General features: G+C 43.7%; 1 protein-coding gene across 1 annotated transcript in view; it reads right to left on the bottom strand.

Moving 5' to 3' along the window:
• ZNF704 (zinc finger protein 704) overlaps positions 1-22,754 on the bottom strand; it is a 657,857-nt gene that overhangs the window by 35,760 nt on the left and 599,343 nt on the right. The window contains exon 7 of the mRNA XM_078685607.1: positions 11,384-11,488. Coding sequence (XP_078541733.1) covers positions 11,384-11,488 — 105 coding nt within the window. The remainder of the gene's footprint in view (positions 1-11,383; positions 11,489-22,754) is intronic.

The following is a 22,754-nucleotide window of genomic DNA, read 5'->3' as shown; positions in this document are numbered from 1 at the left end:
AGCAGTTTCATATGAAGGCCGTGAGATTGACCTTTCCAGATACATTGAGGACATTATGGAGTTCAGAGGAAGGAAAATATGGGGGAAAGTGTATGCCCCTCACAAAGGGCTGAACATTCTTGGGTGGTTCCACCAGGGGTGTTGGGAATGGTGCTTAGGCCTGGTACCAGTGTGCAAGTCTGTGTTATACGAGACCAGGAAGATCTTGAGATAATTTTCAACAAATTTCCTCACGTTTTTTCAGGGGAGCTTGGGAAAATATGTGACTACAAACACACCATCATTGTCAAGAATGGTGTTAAACCTGTCAAACACAAACTAAGGAATGTCTATTTCACCATCAGACAAGATTTGGAAAAGGAGTTGAGTTATTTGTGTGTGAAAGGGATTATTGAGCCTGTGGACTCATCTTTGTGGTTATCTCAGCTCGTGATTGCTAGGAAACAGAATGGTGAATTAAGGGTGTGTGTTGATCTTTGCTGCCTGAATAAGGAAATATAGGTAGACTCATACCCTCTCCCGAACATTATTGAACTTCTTGCGGGACTGAAGGATGCTAAAATGTTTTCTAAACTTGATTTAGCGTCTGCTTACCATCAAGTAGAGTTAGCTCCAGAGTCCAGGCATCTTACTACTTTTGTTTCTCCGTTTGGCCCATACCAGTATGTCCATATGCCATTTGGCTTAGCGTCAGATGCATCAGTGTTTCAACGTTTGATGAACAACATGCTTAAGGGTATTGATGGACTTTCTGTTTTTCAGGACGAAGTTCTGATTTTAGCTCCTGACAGGTCTACCCATGATGAAATTCTGGAAGAGGTATTGTCTTGGTTTCAGTCCAAAGGTGTGGTTCTACACAGATACAAGTGCATTTTCCTGACTGAAGAGGTGGAATATTTAGGACATCTTGTTACCAAGCAAGGTGTTCTTCCAAAGTCCAGTCTAGTAGAGTCCATTGTGAAATCTAAACCACCTTCTGATAAGTCTACTCTCAAGTCATTTTTAGGCCAATGGGAATTTTATTCACGTTTTATACAAAGGTTTGCAACTAAATTGAGGCCGCTCTCTCAGATGCTTATGAAAGGATTTGGGTTTGAGTGGTCTGATAAATGTCAGAGAGTGTTTGACTGGGTAAAAGAACAACTTGTATCACCTAGGGTGTTGAAGCACTATGATCCTGATCTTCCATGCACTTTGACTGTGGATGCTAGTAATGTTGGTGTTGGGGCTGTCTTGACTCAGGCAAAAGGGAATGAAGTAAGGACTATAGGGTTTGCTTCAAGGGTGTTGTCTCAGGCATAGAAAAAATACTCTGAAATTGAGAAGGAAATGTTGGCTTGCTGGTGGGCTGTGATGACATTTAGAAATGTCATATGGGGAAGAAGGTTTTGTCTCCAAACTGACCATAAGCCGTTGATTTTTATTTTGAGTGGGAAGAATGTTAGGGGCTTCACTCCTTGAATTGCTCGTTTGTCATCTAAACTGCCTCAGTTTGATTTTTCCCCTGAGCATATTCCTGGTAGTTGTCCGGATTATTTGTCTCGATTTTCAGGTAATTTGGAAGATCCTTTAAGTGTGTGTGAGGATGACAAGGAAGAATAGATTGTTGCTGCTATAGATATCCCTCAATTGTGTGCCTTCACGGAGCGTGATTGGCGTGGTGCACTGGCCAAGGATTCATCCTTGTTGTCTGTCATGAAGCATGTGGAGACAGGTTGGCCCAAGGAGAGAAATCTCAAGTTTGAGCTTAAGACTTATGTGCAAGTTGCTGATGAGTTGTCTATTCAGGACGGTTTGCTCATGAGGAGTGATAACTCATTCCCCCTGTGTGTTTGAGGTCTAGCATCATTGTAAGTGCTCACGAGGGACACCTGGGAACTTCCATGACTAAAAGGAGAGTGAGACTTTCTTTCTGGTGGCCCAACATGGATAAGGAGAATGAAGATGATGTTAAGTCGTGTGTTGTTTGCTCAAGTTGTGATAAGTCTGCAAAGTTGTCCACCCCTCCTTTGTTTTCCATTGCTTTGCCTTCTGCACCTTGGGTCAAATTAGGGATAGATATTATTGGTCCCTTTCATGGTCTTGACTCTTCATGTAAATTTGCATTGATTTTAATGGATTATTACACCAAATGACCTGAGGTCAAGTTTGTTAGAGAAGTGACTTCTTTATTGAATTTCTTAAAGACATATTTCTGAAAGAAGGTTTCTCTGAATTCTTGGTGACGGATAATGACCCTCAATTCATTGCTACTGAAGTTGAAGATTTTCTTGTCACTAGTGGAATCAAACATCTCAAAAGTTCGCTTTTCCATCCAAATAGTCTTGTGGAGCGAATGAACAGAGTTCTGGGGGAATGTATATAGTGGGCTTTAGCCAACAAATGCTCTGTTGTCAATTCTGTCAGGAGCATGCTCTGGTGTTATCGCACAACTCTGCACTCTTCTACAGGTGTTTCACCCTTTAAGTTGTTGCGTGGACGCAGAGCAACCACAGTATTTTCTCCATTTTGGATGAGTAAGTGGGTCAAGAGAAGTAGTTGGACTGATGCTTCTGTCAGGAAGCGTGTGTAGTTTTCTCAGGAAAAGCAAAAATCTTATTTTGACATCAGGAAAAGGACCAAGGAGTTTGAGTCGGTTGTTGGTGATTGTGTGCGTGTAAAAAAACCTGTTCAGGTGTGGAAGGGAGGACCCAAAATTTCTACTCCTATCAATGTGATTGAAGTCAAAGGAGATTCTGTCAAACTTGGGAATGGTCAATGGTGTAACAAATGTTTTTTAGTTAAATCTAATGTTATTCTTCTTTTATCTAATGCATCCAGTTTTGATGGAAATTCTAGTTATCCTAATGTTGAACAAAATGTTGTGAGACGCAGTTCTAGGACCAAAAACATTCCTGGGAGAGTTAGGACATAATGGTGTTTGTAATTTGTTCTTTTTCTTTACAGGTTTGTCACCATATTTCATCATTGTAATACTCCTGGTTATATTATTAGCTTTTGTCTTACAGGAGTTTCCTTTATTGTTATTTCTCAGGTTAGAGTTGTAATTCTGCAGTATTTTGCATGATTTCTTCTTTCACTTTCATTACCTTATTTCTTCTCTTCCCTAGGTTGTTTTCTTCTTTTCTTTATGTTTTTGGGAAAAACCCATGTAGTAGCTCGTGCTTCTCTTTTCACGAGCTCAGCACGTGATCTCTTATATGGAACCCTCTTTGGTGCAGAACCTTGATGTATGAATGTTCTGCACCAGGGGTTTGAAAAGACAATTGAACCATGAGCTGCGCTGTTGCTGCTCTGCCTGATGGTCCAGCATAATAAACACATTTTATCTTACCTGTTTCCTGTCCTTGGGTCACCGCTGTAATGTGGCACCTTAGGATTGGCCAGGGGTTCCTTGCTTCTAGAACCTTCCACCCCGGTCAAAAAGGGACACAAGAGAGAGAGGGTTGTTGTGGGGCTCGGACACTAGAACTGGATAGCAGCAGCACCATGGGCAACTGAAATGACAAGCCACCCGATGCTTTAATGGACTAAGGACTCTACCTACAGGTGATCCCAGGACCAGTGGGAGCTGCCCACGGCCCATCACCCGAAACCGGTAGCTGCCACTACTGTTTAGGGGTGTGGCATGTAATGTCATCAAAGCTATTTCCACCATCCTTATGTATATTTGTAAATTACTGTGTAGTATTTAGTAGTGTATGTGTAAATGCACTTTTCCGTTTCTAAAGAAAAAGCACAGACTGGACAATTATTTATTGAGTGTTATTATTGTGTGCCAGCGAATGGTGATTACTAGACCACGCCACCTCCGTTGATTAGGCCTTGGACTGTTCTGATTTGCTACTCTGAGGAAGTCAAGAACTACAATAGGGGGCTTGGTTTCCAGAGAGGGCATACTTGTGGACCTATTGATTGTACAGGCCTCAGATCCTGCACAACTAATAGCCCAATTTCCTAACATTATAGCTGTTTCAACATACACTCTTCACATTGAGAAACAGTTAATACAAGTTTTCTTTTTTATGAAGTAAATCAATAAATTGTTAATATGGATTTGATGTGCGGATAACAATCACAGTAACTTCAAATACTTTTATTTTTGCTTTTGTGACATTACTTAAAAACAATGTGTTCATTATGCTCTGCTATGTAATATCATACAACCTGAGGCAAAGATGTAACTTTACTTTTGTCAAAAGTAGTCCGGTACCCACAGACCCGCTTAATACAGCGGCCTTCGTCAGGCCATTTACGATCTTGGCTTGCCCCCTCATGGGACATTACGTTCTGTAAAGACTGACCATACTGCTGACATCGCTACTCAATCAGCAGAGCCACTTAACTAAAGTAAAAAAATACATTTCTGTTAGTATTTCAACAATGTAACCTAGTGATTGGTTGTAAGCATCTGTGCACAACATAACTTGATACAATCGTTCAAATAATGAATTGCATGTCTAGATTTCAGTCCTGGAAGACACAAGCATGAATTTATGGACTTTAAAACTTGTGATAAACACTAAATACGCATTTCAATTAGTATTATTCATTTTTTTTAATCTTTTTTTTTTTTATTAACAGCTTAAGAACCATTGGTGGTCATCACATTTGAACCATACAGCTAGTACATTGCACCGTATGGACACAGAGTATACATTTACCATCATTCTCAGAGTGACTACTTCGGCTTGTGTGAAACAACTTACAGTACTGCCTCCTCGTCTGTTCGCCTAGGTAGTATTATTCATTTTTAATAATTCCTTGAGAAAAAGAAATTGTGCATATACCGTGTACACCCAATGAGCAACATTGGGGCTCAATTGTTTGGAAATGTGAGTATTTTTTCTTAACAGTGCACAGAAATTTCTTCTGATCCCTGTCAAGTCGCCATCTCTCTCTAGTAGTCTTCATCAATACTTCAATACCCAAATCAACCCTTTTGAATCGTGCATGGTAAGGTTTTCAAGTATGTGTTGCAGTCATGCATTTCCATCTTTAGAAGTGAAGAAGTCTGTCTCCCTGGTTGGAAATACACTCCCTCCTCCTTGACCTTCGTCTAACGCCTCGAGCTGCCTTGGGTCTGGTGGCCTGTGCTCACTGGGAGACGCAGGGAAGGGTCTGGCCAGTGGTGTAGCGAAACTTGAGAGGGCCCCCCTGCAAACTACATGGAGCGGGCCCCCCATCAATCAATCAATCAATCAATCATAGCATTTATATAGCGCACTACTCACCCAGAGGGTCTCAAGGCGCATGGGGAGGGGGGTCCGCTACTGTTCGAACAGCCAGGTCTTGAGTTGCTTCCTGAAGGCGAGGTGGTCCTGGGTCAGGCGGAGGTGGGTCGGGAGGGAGTTCCAAGTCTTGGCGGCGAGGTAGGAGAAGGACCGTCCCCCTCTGGTGGCTCTTCGGATGCGGGGGACGGCGGCGAGGGCGTGGCTGGTCGATCGAAGCTGGCGTTTGGGAGCGTAGAAGTTGAGGCGGCTGTTGAGGTATCCTGGGCCTTGGTTGTGTAGGGCTTTGTGTGCGTGGGTGAGGAGACGGAAGGTGATTCTCTTGTTGACCGGGAGCCAGTGCAGGTCTCTCAGGTGTCCGGAGATGTGGCTGCGACGGGGGATGTCCAGGATGAGTCGTGCTGAGGCGTTCTGGATCCGCTGGAGTCTTTTCTGGAGTTTGGCGGTGGTTCCGGCGTAGAGGGAGTTGCCGTAGTCCAGACGGCTGGTGACGAGGGCCTGGGTGACCGTCTTCCTGGTCTCGGTGGGGCTCCACAGGAAGATCTTACGTAGCATGCGCATGATGTTGAAGCACGACGAGGAGACGGCGTTGACTTGTCTGGTCATGGAGAGGGAGGAGTCCAGGATGAAGCCCAGGTTGCGTGCGTGGTCTGTTGGTTTGGGTGCACTGCCTAGGGCGGGGGGGCCACCAGGAGTCCTCCCAGGCGGAGGGTGAGGATCCCAGGATGAGGACTTCCGTCTTGTCCGAGTTCAGCTTCAGGCGGCTGTTCTTCATCCATTCGGCTACCTCTTTCATCCCTTCGTGAAGGTTGGCTCTGGCGGTGGTGGGGTCGTTGGTGAGGGAGAGGATCAGCTGGGTGTCGTCGGCGTAGGAGATGATGTTGAGGTTGTGCTGGCGTGCGATGTTAGCGAGGGGGCTCATGTAGACGTTGAAGAGGGTTGGACTGAGCGAGGAGCCTTGAGGGACGCCGCAGATGACTTCGGTGGCTTCTGATCTGAACGGGGGGAGGTGGACTCTGTGTCCTTCCGGCGAGGAAGGAGGTGATCCACTCTAGTGCCTTCTCCTGGATTCCGACGTTGCTGAGGCGCTGCACTAGTGTACGGTGGCAGACAGTGTCGAAGGCCGCGGAGAGGTCCAGGAGGATGAGGGCCGCCGTTTCTCCGTTGTCGAGCAGGGCTCGGATGTCATCGGTGGCTGCGATCAGGGCGGTCTCGGTGCTGTGGTTGGCCCGGAAGCCAGACTGCGAGAGGTCGAGGGATCCGTTCGTCTCGAGGAAGGCGGCCAGCTGCTTGTTGACGGTCTTCTCGATGACTTTTGCAGGGAACGGGAGCAGCGAGATGGGGCGGTAGTTCTTGAGGTCGGTGGGGTCGGCTGAAGGCTTCTTTAGTAGAGCGCTGAGTTCGGCGTGCTTCCAGCTCTCCGGGAAGGTGGCGGTGGCGAAGGAGGTGTTGATGATGTCCCGCAGGTGGGGTGCGATGACAGCGTCGGCCTTGTTGAAGACGTGGTGAGGGCAGGGGTCGATCGGAGATCCGGAGTGGATGGAGTTCATCGTGCGGACGGTGTCTTCGGTGCTGATCGGGGTCCAGGCGCGGAGGGTGGTGGTGGGGGGCAGTGGTTCGGTCGTGGCGTGCGTCGGTTGAGTGCTGAAGCTGTTGTGTATGTCCGCGATCTTGTTGTGGAAGTGGGCGGCGAGGGAGTTGCAGAGGTCTTGCGAAGGGGTGATGTCGTTGTTTCCGGCGTTGGGGTTGGAGAGCTCTTTAACGATGTTGAAGAGTTCCTTGCTGTTGTGTGCATTGTTGTCCAGTCGTTCCTTGAATGCAGTTTTCTTGGTGGCGTGGATCAGTTGGTGGTGTTTTCGGGTGGCGAGCTTGAGGGCAGTCATGTTGTCTGGTGTTGGGTCTCTGCGCCAGGCTCTCTCGAGGGCTCGGCAGTTCTTCTTGGAGCTCTTGAGTTCGTCGGTGAACCATGGGGCTCTCTTGCTGCAGGGTTTGCTGGGCGGGGTCCTCAGGGGGGCGAGGTCGTCTGCGCAGTCGCCGATCCACTTCGTGAGGTTGGTGGCCGCTTGGCTGGGGTTCGTTGCGCTGGTGGGTGGGTTCTTGCTCAGGGAGGTCGCGAGCTGGTCGGTTGTGATCTTGTTCCAGCTTCTGCGTGCAACCTGTTGCTGGTGGTGGTGAGTCATGGTCCATCTGAAGCTGAAGTGGACGCAGCTGTGGTCCGTCCAGTGGAGTCCGGTGGCGTGGCTGAAGGCGATGTCCTTGCTGGATGATAAGACGGGGTCGAGTGTGTGTCCGGCGTAGTGGGTGGGGGTGGTCACCAGCTGCTTGAGTCCGAGGTTTGCAAGGTTGTCCAGCAGGGTGGTGGTGTTGCGGTCGTTGTTGTTCTCCAGGTGGAAGTTGAGGTCCCCGAGGAGGATGTAGTCAGCGGAGGGAAGGGCGTGCGGGCTGATGAAGTCGGCGATGTCTTCGCTGAATTGTGTGCGTGGTCCCGGGGGTCTGTAGATGAGGGTGCCTCTGAGGGTGGTCTTGGGGTTGATGTGGACCTGGAAGTGCAGGTGCTCGGCGGGTGCGAGGGTGTCGTCGGTGTTGGTCGTGATGCGGATGGTGTTCTTGTGGATGATGGCGATGCCTCCTCCAGTCTGGTTGATGCGGTCCCTCCGGATGATCTTGTATGGTGATTGATTGATTGATTGATTGATTGATTGATTGATTGATTGAAGAGGTTAATGACCTCCAGCGGACAGAGGAAAACACAGAAATAGCAATGGCCACCTACCAAGGATTCCAGAAGTGTGTTTTCCACCATGGACTGCCAAAGTCCACCGGGTGCTGCCTTAGAAGCACAGCTCTGCACAGAGCTCCATCAGTGGTGCCAAAAGCATCCTGAGGTAAAGGGTAGACAGCACCCTCTGTAAGAGGGGCACATATTCTGACAGGACACAGTACAGGCAATGCATGAGGTATGCGTCTTGAGTATCTACTTTGCTTTCATTTGTGATTTCACATGTTTACTTGCAATGTGTCCTGCATGTGTCTTTGTCAAAATAATGGACCCTGCTTGCTGCAGAGAGTTACATGTACTTTACTTCTTAAAAAGCATGATGGCTGGCTCCTATTGAAAGCATATATGTGTCATGCCTCACTGATGATACAGTAAACTGTTACCAAAAGTGGCTATGCTGGCCCCCGAGGAAAGTGAGGGTCGCAGACCAGTCTTCCCCCAGGGTACTTCGTGCCATACCGGAAGGACAAGGTGGAGGGGTGAGGTTAGTTAGGGGAAGGGGCAGGAGTAGGCAGGTCTATAAAGGTGTCAGGAGAGGAGTATCCGGCCTCTTCCTGACACCAATGCACCACTGTGAGGGAAGGGTTTAATAAAAGGTATTTGGCATAGTTAGGTTTAAGGGAAGTTAGAGGGGTTATAGAAGTCATTGCCACCCACCTTTCAGGCAGTCCGACCCATCTTTGCTAGGGCCTACTTGGCTCCGGGTATGACGGCGTGCCTGATGGCGGAACCCGATAATGATGCAGTCCAGGTCGGGTTACTGGTGCTGGGCAGGGCGGGCCGAGTGGACCTGCTTCGGCCCAGTCTGCTGGATCAGATGTGGGTAGGTAAGTTTCGCCCGACGCGCTTCGCTTTGGGTGTGGTCATGGCAGTGGTGGCGGGTTGTCTGCCTGAGCTGCCACCTGCTGGTACACTGCCTGGAGGCCGGGAAGAAGGACGCATCGGGAACCAAGTGCGGAGGCAGGAGGAAGAGCCTGCCCGTATGGCTCCCTGACCACACAGAGCCAGGTAAGGAGGGGGGCGGGGAGCGGGGCTGCCCAACACAGAGCTGGTGCTGCGGAGTGCAGGTGCCAGCACCAACACACTGCCGAGTGAGCGCCCAGAGGGAGCGGGTCGTTAGACCAATCTAGGAGGCCCCCACCAGGAGCGGGTATGAATGCAGGGATGAATTAGCAGCGAGCAACCTGGGCCCAGTAGTGAAAACATCTATATGGGCTGGGGTCTCAGGTTGTCTTGAAGGAAACAGAGCCCCTGGTCCAGAAGGGGGACCTGTGGTCAAAGGGAGGTGGGATGGGGGTGAGGACCCATTCCCCATGCTGCCCAGATGGGAAGGGCTGGATCTAGAAGCACGCATTAAAGAACAGTGCTGCATCATTCAAGAGACAGAGGAGAGGTGGACCAGGATGTGCAAGGCCAGGGAGCAGGCTGCTGCAGAATCTCTGGGGTGGGATGGGACCCCCCTATTGGGAAGCAGGAGGGGGAGAGAGGTAGGGGGACAAACAAGCGTGGGCCAGTGGGTCTGGGTCTCCGACGAACAGACTCTCCGAAAGGGGACAGGGACTGCCTTCACAGCGGTGAGGCCCAGTGGTGCAGAGGACCCCCAGGTTGAAGCAGCCTGGGAGGGGGGAGCGAGACCGGTGATTGAGGCTGGTAGGAAAGTGGTGATGCCAGCAGGAGGCACAAGATGGCCCCGGGATGCTAGCCTGAAACAGAAAGGGGGATTGCAGCTGTCTATCCTCTGGCAAGGGCGCGCGCAGGTGGACCAGCAGTGAAAGATGGCTCTAGGTGGAAGGACATAGCTATTCAAGGAAAGAAGAGAATGGTGCAGTAGCCTGTGTATGGTGCATTTGAGGGTGAGGCTGAGATGGTGCTGGATTATGAGGATTAAAGCAATGAATAGGAGGAGGGAGAAGTACGAGATGATGAGGAAGAGGTCGCAGCGTGCTCCGAAGGTGAAACCCACAGTACAACGGAGCAACAGCAGCCGGGGCAAAGTCAAAGTGATACACAGCGGACTCTCAGGTAATGGAGACTGGTGGACGGCATGGGATAGGGAGACACGAGTTTGAAAGGGAAGACCTGTTGGTCTGTTGGAGTGGGTGAGGTGGTAGCAAGGGACATGGGGATGGCAAAAACAGGTGCACCTGCGGCAGACAAGGTAACAGATGGCGCTAAGTGTTTGGTGGGTGCTGATGTCCAAACAGATACCATTGATGGGGCAGATGGGAAAGAAGGGAAAAGGATTGCCAAACAGGACTTGCATTGCTGCAACACATGCAGAGGGATCTGGAGGCGATAAAGAGGAATTTCTCTGGAATAGCATGATTTGTACTGAGTTTGTGCCTCGCAGAGTATGGAGCGGGGCTGTTAAACACACAGCTATCGAACAGGCTTGCAGGAAATTGAATAGGGCCATGGGTCTTTTTTGCCGGGCAAGAGACATCAATGCGGTTGCACACATGGGACTTAGGGAGGAAGAGTTGGTCTTGTTCAGGGATGATGGGGTACACCTTTCCGGCTGGGGAATGCATATTATATGATGGAACTGCAGGATGCGGTCAGTAAGTTGTGAAATTTATCCATCTGGTGCCGCAGGGAGTACTGGAGAAGGGTGAAAGGTCCACAGGCTCTCCGGGGAGGGGGTGGTCGGGCAGGTAACCGCCCTACTGGTACTTGTTTGCAGTACTTTGGAGGGGTGGTGAGTCACATTCAGGCAGATCCACCTCTTGGAGGGGAAGGGTGCACTGGTGACTGATGGCGGGGCGCAGGATGCAATGAGGAACAAAGGAAATTCAGGAGAGGATGTTTTGGAGGGCAAGTGAAGGTGAGAATGGGGATATGGAAGGAGGTCAGAGAGTGAAAGGGGAGGAATGAAGAGGATAAGATGGTGTTTGAGAATGGCGAAGGGAGAATTAAACTATAGGGTTTATGTTAAAGAATTTACAGTTGCAATTATGTAATGTTTAAGAAAGTTTAAGTGTTTGCAACCTTGTCCTAATAAAATGGCCTTTTACGCTTCAAATGACAGGTTGGAGTGTGGGTATTGCACAATGCAGTGCGCGATGTGTGAAGAGCTGAATCAGGAAATGCATTTTCATAAGGTGATTTTTAATTATAGTATTTATAGTGGTAGAGAAATCTGCTAGGTCTACATCAGATTTGGAATGAGAAATGCATATGAAATTTTCACAGAAATTCCTAATTAACATTTAAATTGCAATGGAATATGTAATTGCAGCATAGGTTTATTCTATTTTACCTATTTGTCACAACTGGCTTCTAATAAGTAAATCACGCATCATTATTATGAAGGTGTTCAGCTAATCTCTACTAAATTATTCACTATGTGGCATACTTTTTGTATTCGACTTACCGGAGTACCTGTGAAGGTAACAGGAGGAGACTGCCAAGAGATGCTAAAGTTATTGCCATTAGGGGTAAACTTTGCTGATCCTGGAATATTCACTGGAGAGGTGGCCTGTCAAAGAAAAAGCAGAATATTTTCTTAACTCTTTTAAAATGGTACTTGTCTTCATGACAGTTTGGTTGCAATACCTTCAGGAAGTGTATACACTATAACTCACTGAATGTGTAAGGAAGCAGCAGAAACATTTCTCCATTATCTTTAGACAGGAATTGGAAACCTCAGACTCCTAGCAAAGGTAAGAACCCTAAAGCCTACATTCTGGGAGAACTTTGTCAAAAGCCAATTTTGGCACCTGAAAGCATTGCAAATTCACAACAAAAGGTTTCAAACTTTCTTAATCATGTGGCCAATTTTTGCAATCTGGACACACCACAGATATTTTAGGTAAAATCAATTCATACAAAATACACCTTTTGTAGACATGTTTAAACCCAACAGTTGTTATCACATGCTCCCAGACAAACAATATCAGCTTAAAGACTTAGAGGTATTGTGGATAGGTTTTGAAATAATCACTAGCCCTGGAGTCATTTGTTCCTCGATTTCCATTTGAGCAACTGTCCCAAGACTAGAGGGGAGTTTTAATTTTCCTTTTTTCTTTAGCCCATCTGCTCTCCGTAGGTTGGGCCTCAGACAGAAATTAGGACCACTAGTAAAGACACGCTGTTAGCTGTTTTGCAAGTTATGGAAGGCTATATGGATTTGAGATTGCTGCAGGCAATGTTTGTTGTAATATCAGGGAAATCAACAGTAAAAACCTGCCAAGCAGACCACAAAACAGGCCCACAAGCAGCCCAAAAACCAGCCTATACACTCAGCTGTGAGACCAGCCTGAATGCTGCATGATTGCCCTATAGCTTGCTTCACTTCCAGAGAGCGCCTGTTGTGTTCTCCCAGAAGACAAAACATACTCACATAAGGGCAACTGGGCCAAGAAAGGAAGAAACTGAACCAAAGCTCTACTGTCTTCCCGGGGTATCCAAAGATGTTGGAGTAGATGGCACTTGATGGAGCGAGATTCAGAAATGTTTTTCATTTCAACTCGCGAAGTCACACTTCCATAATAAGAAATAATATTGCTAACAATTGTGCTGTATGTGTATTAATTCAACATAGTTTTAAGTTGCATACACGAGAAATTACATAAAGGGCTACTAACATGTGTGCTCATAAACGTGCATTATGTTGCATTTCCTCGTATGTGAAAAAATAATAAATTAATCGTGTCTATTGTTGTGTCATAATTAATTGCAGCTGTTTAGAATAAATGGCATGTGCTTATTTTGCTTCCCTGTCTATGTGGTGTCACTCTGTTCTTATAGGTGCATTAAGAATCCTGCTGGATTAAAAGAAGAATGGTAGATATAAAATGCTGCTTTATTTGTACGCTTTCAGCTAGGTAATTTATACTAATGGGTTAATCATTAGAAATGGAGGGTGGCAACAGAACGAACTGTATTACTCGCATTAATTATTCCTTTGTGTTTGTTTATATGATAGTTTTTGAAAGAGGCTTTGGGCCTAGTGAATATTCGCGTTTACTAAAATCTGCTTGGAGCCAGAAAGAGTCCATGTTGACAAAGAGTTCCACCAGCCTGAAATTTGTCGTGATGAGCTGACAATCCTTTAGTCGAGCAAGGCCAGGAACCGGTGAGAAGGCCTGTAACAGCATCGTATCTGAGGAAGCAAAAACTTTCTTGTACTATATGTTGCAAACTGGAGGAAGCTGCGTTGTTCGAAAACTAGAGACAATGGTCTCTAAGAATGTGACGGAACTGAGATTCTAAAAATGTGGTGACACGTCGCCTGTCACTTTTGGACCAATTGGACTCTGATTTCAGCAGAGAAATATACAATTTCTTAGATTAGCTTAGCGTAGAAAGGTATAAAAACTCTTGCCCCCTGGAAGAGTCACGCTTCTTCTTGCTGACCTTTGATGAGGGTTTCGTGCAGTCGGACATTCTTTGGAGCACGTAAGAAAAACTTAAAGAACTTTTACTTTTATTCTTAGCAAGTATAGTTTGAGACTTAGGATTTAATAATGCCATACTGTTTATTTCTATTTTGAATAGTAATTTTTGATTGCATTAAAACAGACAATACTGTTTGCAATGATTCTATTAAAAATGCTTTAATAAAGATTTCTAAATGCATTTTCTAAACAAATAGATAATAAAAATCTTACTTTTGAAAACAAGCTGGTCTTGTTATTTCATGAGTTTAGGTTACCATTAGCAAGATCTTATCGCCACAGTGGCTTAATTAATTCGTAGGGTTTGTAAAGTATAATGAATTCATTTACCGCGGTTGTATATAAATGTATATAATTTGTGAATAGGTTAATTAGGTCACATGATTCAGTTGGTAAAAATATGTCATGTTAGATTTATGGGCCTTGTGATTGTTTATTGATTGATGGTGTATATTGTAGAGTTGGGTAGCATTGCTTATGACATATTTCCTATAGCCCGCTGGATCAATTTCCTGGTAGCAGACTTGATGGTTGCTATGGTAACCGACATGCTACATGGTAGTTGCATAGGATCGATGATTAACATATGTTGAGTTTGTTCACTTTTGTTATGTGTAGTTGAAAGGTTTTTTCCTGCAGTGTGAAAAATCCTAGTTGTACCGGTACAGAGTAGTGTGGCAAGAGTGAAGTCACACAGTGCATTTGATCTGTTTCAAAATAGTGGTATCGTCGTATATCACAGGTGTTGTGGTCGGACAACACGTGTTAGGGATAGGTGTGTCAGGTAGAATATATGTGTAGCAAGAATTCTTTATGAAATCGAAACTTTGAGTATAGGGACAATGAGCCCGTTCTAAAACTCTCTGTGGGAAAAGTAATATAATATATTCGAGCTTGAGTGAAGGGTAAGATAACGTCGTTTATTTTACTGACGATTCATGTTATCTATGGTGGGTTAGAGTCCTGCCAGGATTTCATGTGTGTATGGTTAGGGATACTTTCCGCTTGAAAGTGCGTAAATGGTTTTGTAATTTCGTTCGAGTCAAATTTTGAATTGCTACTTTATGTGCATTCAGAGAGAAGCGCGTTCACTATTACGTGTGTGAAGGGTAGAGTAGAAGTTTACTTTATCGGCAAATGTATATTCTGTGAGAGTAGCGTCGTCTATTCCACGCAAAGAATTTCTTGTGTGTCTGTAAAAACTATCGCTTTATTTAGAGAAACAGACAAATGATTTGTTCTTTTTGTTGTTGTTGATCGAATTTCATTGAGAAAAGCGTCTTTAAAATGGCGCTGTGAAAAGTTTTTGTGAAGGAGGGGTGAGCGCTGAGAGTGAGACGCGAGAAACCGCAGCAGCTGTGTACGTCACACGGTCCGCGCAGGGATTGGGTACTATACGTCACAAGCTGTACTCTGATTGGCTCACGTGACTTTGTTGAGCTGAACGCTGACTGGCTTTGGTGGGAAGCTCTGTTTTTACTGGTCGAGCAGGGTGGTGACGTAGCTCGAACCGGATTGGCTTGTTGGTGTGTTTCGCGCACGGATTGGCTGGTGTTGCGGAACAACCAGGAAACATTTACGATCATTTCTGATTAAGCGGATTTGATGTAAAAATGACTTATTATTATAAACATGTTGAGAAAAAGACTTCGATACTTCAAAAATTTTAAATTTTTATTTCACCTGACAAGAAAATACAAACGCGAGGTGGTAAATTACTTCATAAGTACAAGACACCTGCAGCGTATATGGAAGGTGAATATGGTTACCATACTGTTCTGTGGTTTGATGTTTGGAAACATTATACAAAGGATGACGGCGTACTAGTTTGGCCGGATGATGGTTCATTTAATGTGAAAGTTTTAAGGAATTTAAGAGAAAAAATGTTAGCTCTTGTACCGAAGCCTGGACCAACACAATTTGAAGCTTTAGTTGAATGGGAGGATGAGATGTTTCAACTTCAGAAAGAAGCAAGTGGGATAAAAAGACCTCCAAAAACACCGAGTTACAGACGGGAAACGCATGAAGATAGAATGCGTATGTGGAGACAGGGAGATATGTGCGATGGTCTTTATTTAATTAGGGAAATGGTTTTAGGGTCTCCAGGTGAAAAGAGAACTGAAAAGAAAAATAACGCAGTTGTAGAAAATGAATCAGAAGACGCAGTCTTAGAAGAAATTTATACGACAAATAATAAGAATGCCCCATTGAGACAGCCTCGTTCATGGTCCACTCCAATGGTTTCTACTGGAACCACACCAAGTGCACCTCCAATAAATGAATCCCCAAAATTGTACCCAAATAATACTGAATCTTTTGAAACTCCGGAACGATTTGAAACAAGAACTAGTTCTAGTGTTTGTAATGAGAACAGAAGTTTTCCAATGGAAAGAGAAGCTCCTAGAAATTTAATGAGAACTGACAGGAATGAGGAAGTTGCAAATACTTCAGAATACTTGCGATCACAAGAAGAATTAATTCGGCAAATAACTAAAAGCATGGAAGCAGTGACAGTTCCAGTAACGATTGGTCCTGTTCAGTCTGTTTTCGACCAAAAAGAAATCAAACAGCCAGGTTTAACAATTCCATTAAATGCAGAAATTCAAAAAGTAGCTGAAAATTTTTATTCAGATTTATCTGAAATACATCGTGAAAAATCAAGAATGCCTGACTTGACTTTTAATCAAGGTTCTTTTAACCAGACACCAATGGGTGCAGAGTCAGATGCTGATTCTTTTGAGAAAACTGAGTCAAATCCTAAACTGGATGTTGCAAAATTAAAAGCAGACTTGGAAGAATTAATAATTGGCACAATTGGTCCTGATAGTTTAAAATTCTATCGAGATGATGAACTCCTGTTCATCAGTAAAAGCATTCAATGGAAAACAAAGAATAAATACGATCAATTGGAAGAACTGGCAGCAGAATTAGAAATTGATTTGAGCAAACAGAAAAACCTGGGAAAGCACTACAGATTAGACTTTATAGAGAAAGACATTGGGAACTTCAATACAGGAGGGAGAATTACTCACATAAAGGAATTAATCGTATACATTAAGAAATTGGGTGACTTGAGTAAATGGAGAGTGAAATGGACCAAAAAGAGGGAAGATGAAAGGTTGGATAAGTTGGATCAACTGTCTAAACAGTTTCCGATGAGGGAAATTGCAGGTGGAGGGTATGTACATGTACCATGGACAAGACAGGATATTTTGCTCTTCACTAATGATTTTCCTCGACTGAGAGAAAAGCCTGTGGAATGGTACCGACAGGTAGACAGATTCATTAAGGTTTCAAAAGTTCTGTGGATTGATCTGGATGGATTTTTCGACATTGTCGTCCCATCGGATCTTTGGACAGAATGCAAAATTGCTGTGAGTTGGCCAAAAGCTGAACCAGATCGAATTAAAGAGACAGGTGCTCCAGCACCAGAGGTCATGGATTTTTATAACAAAGTGATTTACTGGTTGAAAAAGAAAATTGCCCCGAAGGAAGTCGATTGGGTTAAAATAGACAGAACAAATCAGGAACCGAAAGAATCAGTTCATTCATTATATGAAAGGTTATTACTGGTTTTTAAACAATACAGTGGCTATGAAAAACTAGATGAAAAGGACATGAGACACTTTATTTACAGATTCGTTTATGGTCTTAGACCAGAAATTGGAGAAATGATCAGGAATAATATTGTCGGATGGCAATCAAACTCAGTTGATGATATTTTGAGGAAGGCAAAATACTGCAGTGATGAGTTGGAGGCCAAGCAAAAGAAGTTAAAGGAGAAGGCAATGTGGGCACAGGTGAAGGTGGCTGAGCAACAGATTGCAAGCCTTGACAATAAAAATGGAAACTTTGTACAGAACCAGAATCAGGGTCAGGGAAAATGTAAAAATAATTTTAACAAGCCAAAGTTTAATGCAAAAATTGAAGAATTAAAACAAAAGTTACCTTGTTTTAATTGCGGCGAAATCGGTCATTGGAAGACCGAGTGTAAAAATCCACCCCGAAATTTCAAAAATACATCATTAAACCCACAGATGCAGAATGACGTTGATCTGCAACAACAGCTGCAGCTACAGCGTCAACTAAATGACCTGAGTCTTCAGCGACGGCTACAGCAGCAGTTAACACAACAGCAGAATCAGATTCCACTGGCTCCTTTTCCTAGTTGTGGGGGAGGTCAGAAATACAATCCAGATATTGGTTTCAGCGGAGGTGAACAGGTAATAAGAGCTCAAAGGCAAAATTTGCAAAATGCAACAGGACAATTTTTGTTAACAGGAAACCAAGGAAGCGATTCTGATGACTGTTTCTGACGGTGCCCGAGAGAGGGGGAAGAGTGTGTAATTGGAGCCACTCTTGAGGTTGACCTGTCAGGTCCATTTGTAAATGGAAAAGTAAATGATGTAGAGATTACTTTTCTTGTGGACACTGGTGCTACCCGTTCTACTGTTAGATCAGTGGAAATTGAAAACCTACCTCTCTCTGGGGATACCATCCAAGTAGTCGGAGTAAGTAATCAGCAAATAAAAACAGACCTTACAGAGCCTGTGAATGTGGAAATCGGCAATTTTAAAGACAAACACAGATTTGTAGTTTGTAACAGCAGTCCAGTGAATTTGCTGGGGAGAGATATATTATGCAAAATGAATTGCAGAATATATTGCTCACCTGATGGGATTGAATTACAAACCATGGAGGAAGATGGGTTGTACAGACTGACTATGCTAATGGTTGAGGCAGAAGAAACGAGATTATTTTCTACCTTTGATAAAGAAAATTTACCAGAGGAATTGAAAAAGACAGTTAAATCTGAAATTTGGGATTTGACTGGAAATGAAATGGGTCTGATGAAGCATGTCGATCCAGTCAAAATTACAGTAAAGCAAGGAATAGAATTTCCAAACATTCCTCAGTACAAAATGAAAGCAGAAACAATTGAGGGTGTCATTCCTGTAATTGAAAAATTCATTAAGCAAGGTGTTTTAAAAGAAATCGTGAGCAGTCCTTGTAACTCACCGATTATGGGGATCAAAAAGCCAAACGGAACATTTAGGATTGTTCAGGATTTGAGAAAGGTTAACCAAATTGTTGTGCCTTGTTGCCCAGTTGTTCCAAACCCAGCTGTCATTCTTTACCAGATTCCGCATGATGCAGAATGGTATACTGTCATTAATCTCTGCAATGCGTTCTTTACTGTTCCATTGCATTCAGAGAGCCAGGACATCTTTGCTTTCAGATTCCAGAGTAGGACCCTCGCATGGTGCAGAATTCCTCAAGGGTATACAGAGAGTCCTTCTATCTTTAATGAGTTATTGAAAAGATCTTTGGAAGATTTGAATCTACCTGGCAGATCGACATTAGTACAGTACATTGACGATCTGTTGATTGCAGCCAAAACAAGGGACAGCTGTGTAACAGATACAATAACTCTTTTGAATCATCTGGCAGATGAGGGACATAAAGTGTCTCCTGCAAAGTTGCAGTTTTGTAAACAAGAAGTGAAATACCTTGGTCATAGAATTGCAAAAGGAATGAGACAGGTGACAATTGAGAGAATTAAAATGATTCAGGGAATGCAACCTCCAAAAACACAAAGACAAGTGAGAATGTTCTTGGGAATGGTTGGTTACTGTCGTCAATGGATCAGTGGATTTTCAGTAATTGCGAAGCCACTGCAGAGATTGACAAAATCAGATGTAAAAGATCCAATTGTACTTACTGACATTGAGTTGGAAGCTTTTGAGAAACTAAAAAGAAGTCTGTGTGAAGCTCCAGCTCTGGGCATGCCAGATTACGAAAAAGGTTTTGAGCTGTATTGCAGTGAAAGGAAAGGATGTGCCTTGTGTGTGTTAATTCAGAGACATGGACACATGAGAAAACCTATTGCCTATTTCTCAGCAGTTCTTGATCCAGTTGCAAAAGCCTTACCAGGTTGCCTAAAAGCAGTTGCAGCAACAAGTGTTAGCCTTGAGCAAAGTGAAGGAATCATAATGGGATTTCCTGTAAAAGTCTATGTTCCCCATTCAGTTGAAATTCTTCTTACAAGAAGTAAAACGCAACACCTTACAAGTAATAGATTGACAAAATATGAAAAGATTATTCTGGGATCAGACAATGTGTCAATAGCAAGGTGTGTGAATTTAAATCCTTCCACACTGTTACCTGATACTGAAAATATCGATGAAAATGATGTGGAGCATGAGTGCTTGGATGTCATGGAATACTGTACCAAGCCAAGGCAGGACATTAAAGATGTACCGTTGCCTGAATCAGATTATGTCTACTTTGTGGATGGCTCCTGTCTGAGATCAGAAGGAGGTGTTTTGAGAGCAGCATACTCAGTCTGCACAGTAGCAGATGTTGAAGAAGCATCATGTCTTGAAGGAATTCATTCAGCACAGGTGGCTGAGTTAATTGCTTTAATTCGTGCATGTGAATTGGCAAAAGATTTGAGAGTTACCATAATTACGGATAGCCAGTATGGGTACGGAGTTGTGCATGATTATGGACAGCTCTGGTCTCAGAGAGGATACATGACATCAGCAGGTTCCACAATCAGAAATGCAGAATTCATCAAAAGACTAATTGATGGCATACAGCTGCCAAAAGAGATTGCTGTAGTAAAATGTGCAGCACACAGAAACGGTGAAGATTTTATCACCAGAGGCAATGCTTATGCGGATGAAATCGCAAAGTATTGTGCAAGAAATAATTATGCACTCAATCGGGAGAAAAACAAAGAATTTGGTTCAAGTTAACTGATGCTAACATCTGTTGTTGAGACATGGCAGGAAATCAGGGATTTGCAAAATGAAGCTGATGATGAGGAGAAAAACACATGGTTGAAAGCAGAATGTAGACAGCGAGATGATGACGGAGTTTGGACTTACAAAGATGGCAGGGTAGTTTTACCAAATTGCATGATTGCTGACATGGCCAGAATGTATCATGGACCTGGTCATATTGGAAGAGATTCTATGATTAGGCTTTTTAAAGAGGCATGGTTTAATACCAAGTTTAGAACAATTGCAGAGTCTCTTTGCCAAAGGTGTTTGATTTGTCAGCAAATGAACCCAAACAGGAAATCAGTTGTGGGAACGGGAACCATAGGTCGGGAGGGTGGTCCTTTCACCAGACTACAGATGGATTTCATTGAGATGCCTAGACACAACTGTTTGAAATATGTTTTGGTGGTTGTGTGTTTGTTTTCAAGGTGGGTAGAAGCATTTCCCACACGTCACAGTGATTCAGTTACAGTGGCAAAGTTACTTCTACGTGAAATTATCCCAAGGTACGGTTTCCCTGTCACTATTGAGAGTGATGGAGGGGGACATTTTGATAACAAACTGTTGAAGTTGATCTGTGAAGCATTACACATTGAGCAGAAGGTGCATTGTGCATACAGACCAGAGGCATCTGGAGTAGTTGAGCAGATTAATGGAACAATAAAAAATAGAATTGGAAAAATGTGTCTTGATACAGGCATAAAGTGGACAGATGCTCTTCCACTTGTTCTGATGACTCTAAGAAGTACACCAGATAAAAAGACAGGTCTGAGTCCTCATGAAATTCTTATGGGCAGAGTCATGAGACAAGCTTTTGTACCAGTAGGAAAACTGTTAAGCATTAATGACAGTGCGATTTTGGAATATTGCAAAAGACTGTCTGATGTAGTGACTTCTGTGTCTAATCAGGTGGGAACTGAAGTACAATCGAAAGACAAAGTGCAGACACATGATCTGAGCCCTGGAGATTGGGTCAGAACAAAAGTTCATCGAAGAAGAAACTGCTTGGTCCCGAGGTGGCAGAAACCAAGGCAGGTGGTTCTCGTAACAACGAATGCAGTGAAGTGTAGAGGATTAAAAAGGTGGATTCATCCCAGTCACACTATTCCGATACCTACACCTGAAAACTCTGACGAAGAAAGTGAGACAACAGATGATTCAGATTCTGAAGAAGAAGCTGAAAGAAATCCAGATTCTGAAGATCGACAGAGAGGTCGACATCTGGAAAAACCATCTGTGAATGGAGATTTGATTGGAAAAGACTTGAAAATTATTGAAATAGATTCTGAAGATGAAGATAATCTGCTAGACAAAGAATCAGCAGAAGAATCAGATAAGGAAACAGGAGAAGTGAAAGAACCTGATCAAGATAAAGGAAAAGAGACAGAAACGACAGAAGAATCTGATCAAGTTCAGAAGCAAGACCAGGAGAGTATCGAAAAGCAGAAAACAAGCTCTGAAAGCAGGAACAAGAAGTCCGGAACTGGGAAATTAAAGGTGATTGAAGAAGTGGAGGAAGACGAATTACCGAGTACCAGTGATGGGAGAAAGAGTGCTGTTCCTAACGGAGTGAGACTGCCGATTAGAGAAGATCCTGAGATAAGAATTGAAATTTCTGACAGTGATTCTGGAGAGAGTGATGAAGAATGTCAGAGGGAAAGAGTGAAGAAAAGATAGTGGAAAACAGAATCTAATGTGTCTGAGCCAAAGAGAAAAATTTTGAGAAAAGGAGAGACCTGGCCAACTGAAAACGGAGGGTTAAGGGTCAGGTTAATAAAGAGATCAAAAGAGCAGGTGAACGAAATCACTAGTCAGGATGATCCTGAAAGGAAAGCAGAAAAAGGAAAGAAAATAGAAGTTGTGACTAGAAAGACAAAGAGAGTTTTGAGGCCAAATCAAAAATATAAATCTCCTGAATGGGCATATCTGATTATACCACCTGTAATTGAGATAAACAGTAGTAGTCAGGAAGAAATTGAGGACAATAGTGACAATGATTGAAGTACTAACCTGTTAGAATTTAGGATTAAGTTTAGGTTTCTGTTTTTGGCATAAGGCTGAAGAAATTGTGTTAGGTGACACAAGGTCGAAGAAATTGTATTTAGTTGGAGAATAACTTGTGACGCAAGGTCGAAGAAAAGTTGTTAGAGGGTTTTAAGAAAAAAAAAAAAATTTAAAAGGGGGGTGTTAGGTTTTCATTAGAAATTAGAAATTTTTGAAAATTTTTGTTTTCTCTTTTAGTAAATAAGGCTAAAAAAAATAAATAAATAAATAAAATGTCTTTTGTTTTGACGCGTGGTACTTCAAAATGTTCCATTTTCAAAAAATGCTGTAAGGTGACTCTGATATGTATGCTCATATTAATTATGCTCTGGTTAGTTTTAGCTGTCATCTTTCCTTTCGGGATCGATAAGGAGAGGTACAAGGTCAATATGACAAGCAAAGCTTCAGTTAGTCAAGACAAACATAGTGCAACACACAAAGCTAACAAGGTTATTGATCACAGACCAGATATTCATCAGGATAGGTCTGTTGGTGATTTTTCAAGCAATACATT

This window comes from Lissotriton helveticus, chromosome 4_1, assembly GCF_964261635.1.
Source record: "Lissotriton helveticus chromosome 4_1, aLisHel1.1, whole genome shotgun sequence".
NCBI lineage: Eukaryota > Metazoa > Chordata > Amphibia > Caudata > Salamandridae > Lissotriton > Lissotriton helveticus.
This window is presented reverse-complemented; position numbering and strand designations above follow the sequence as displayed.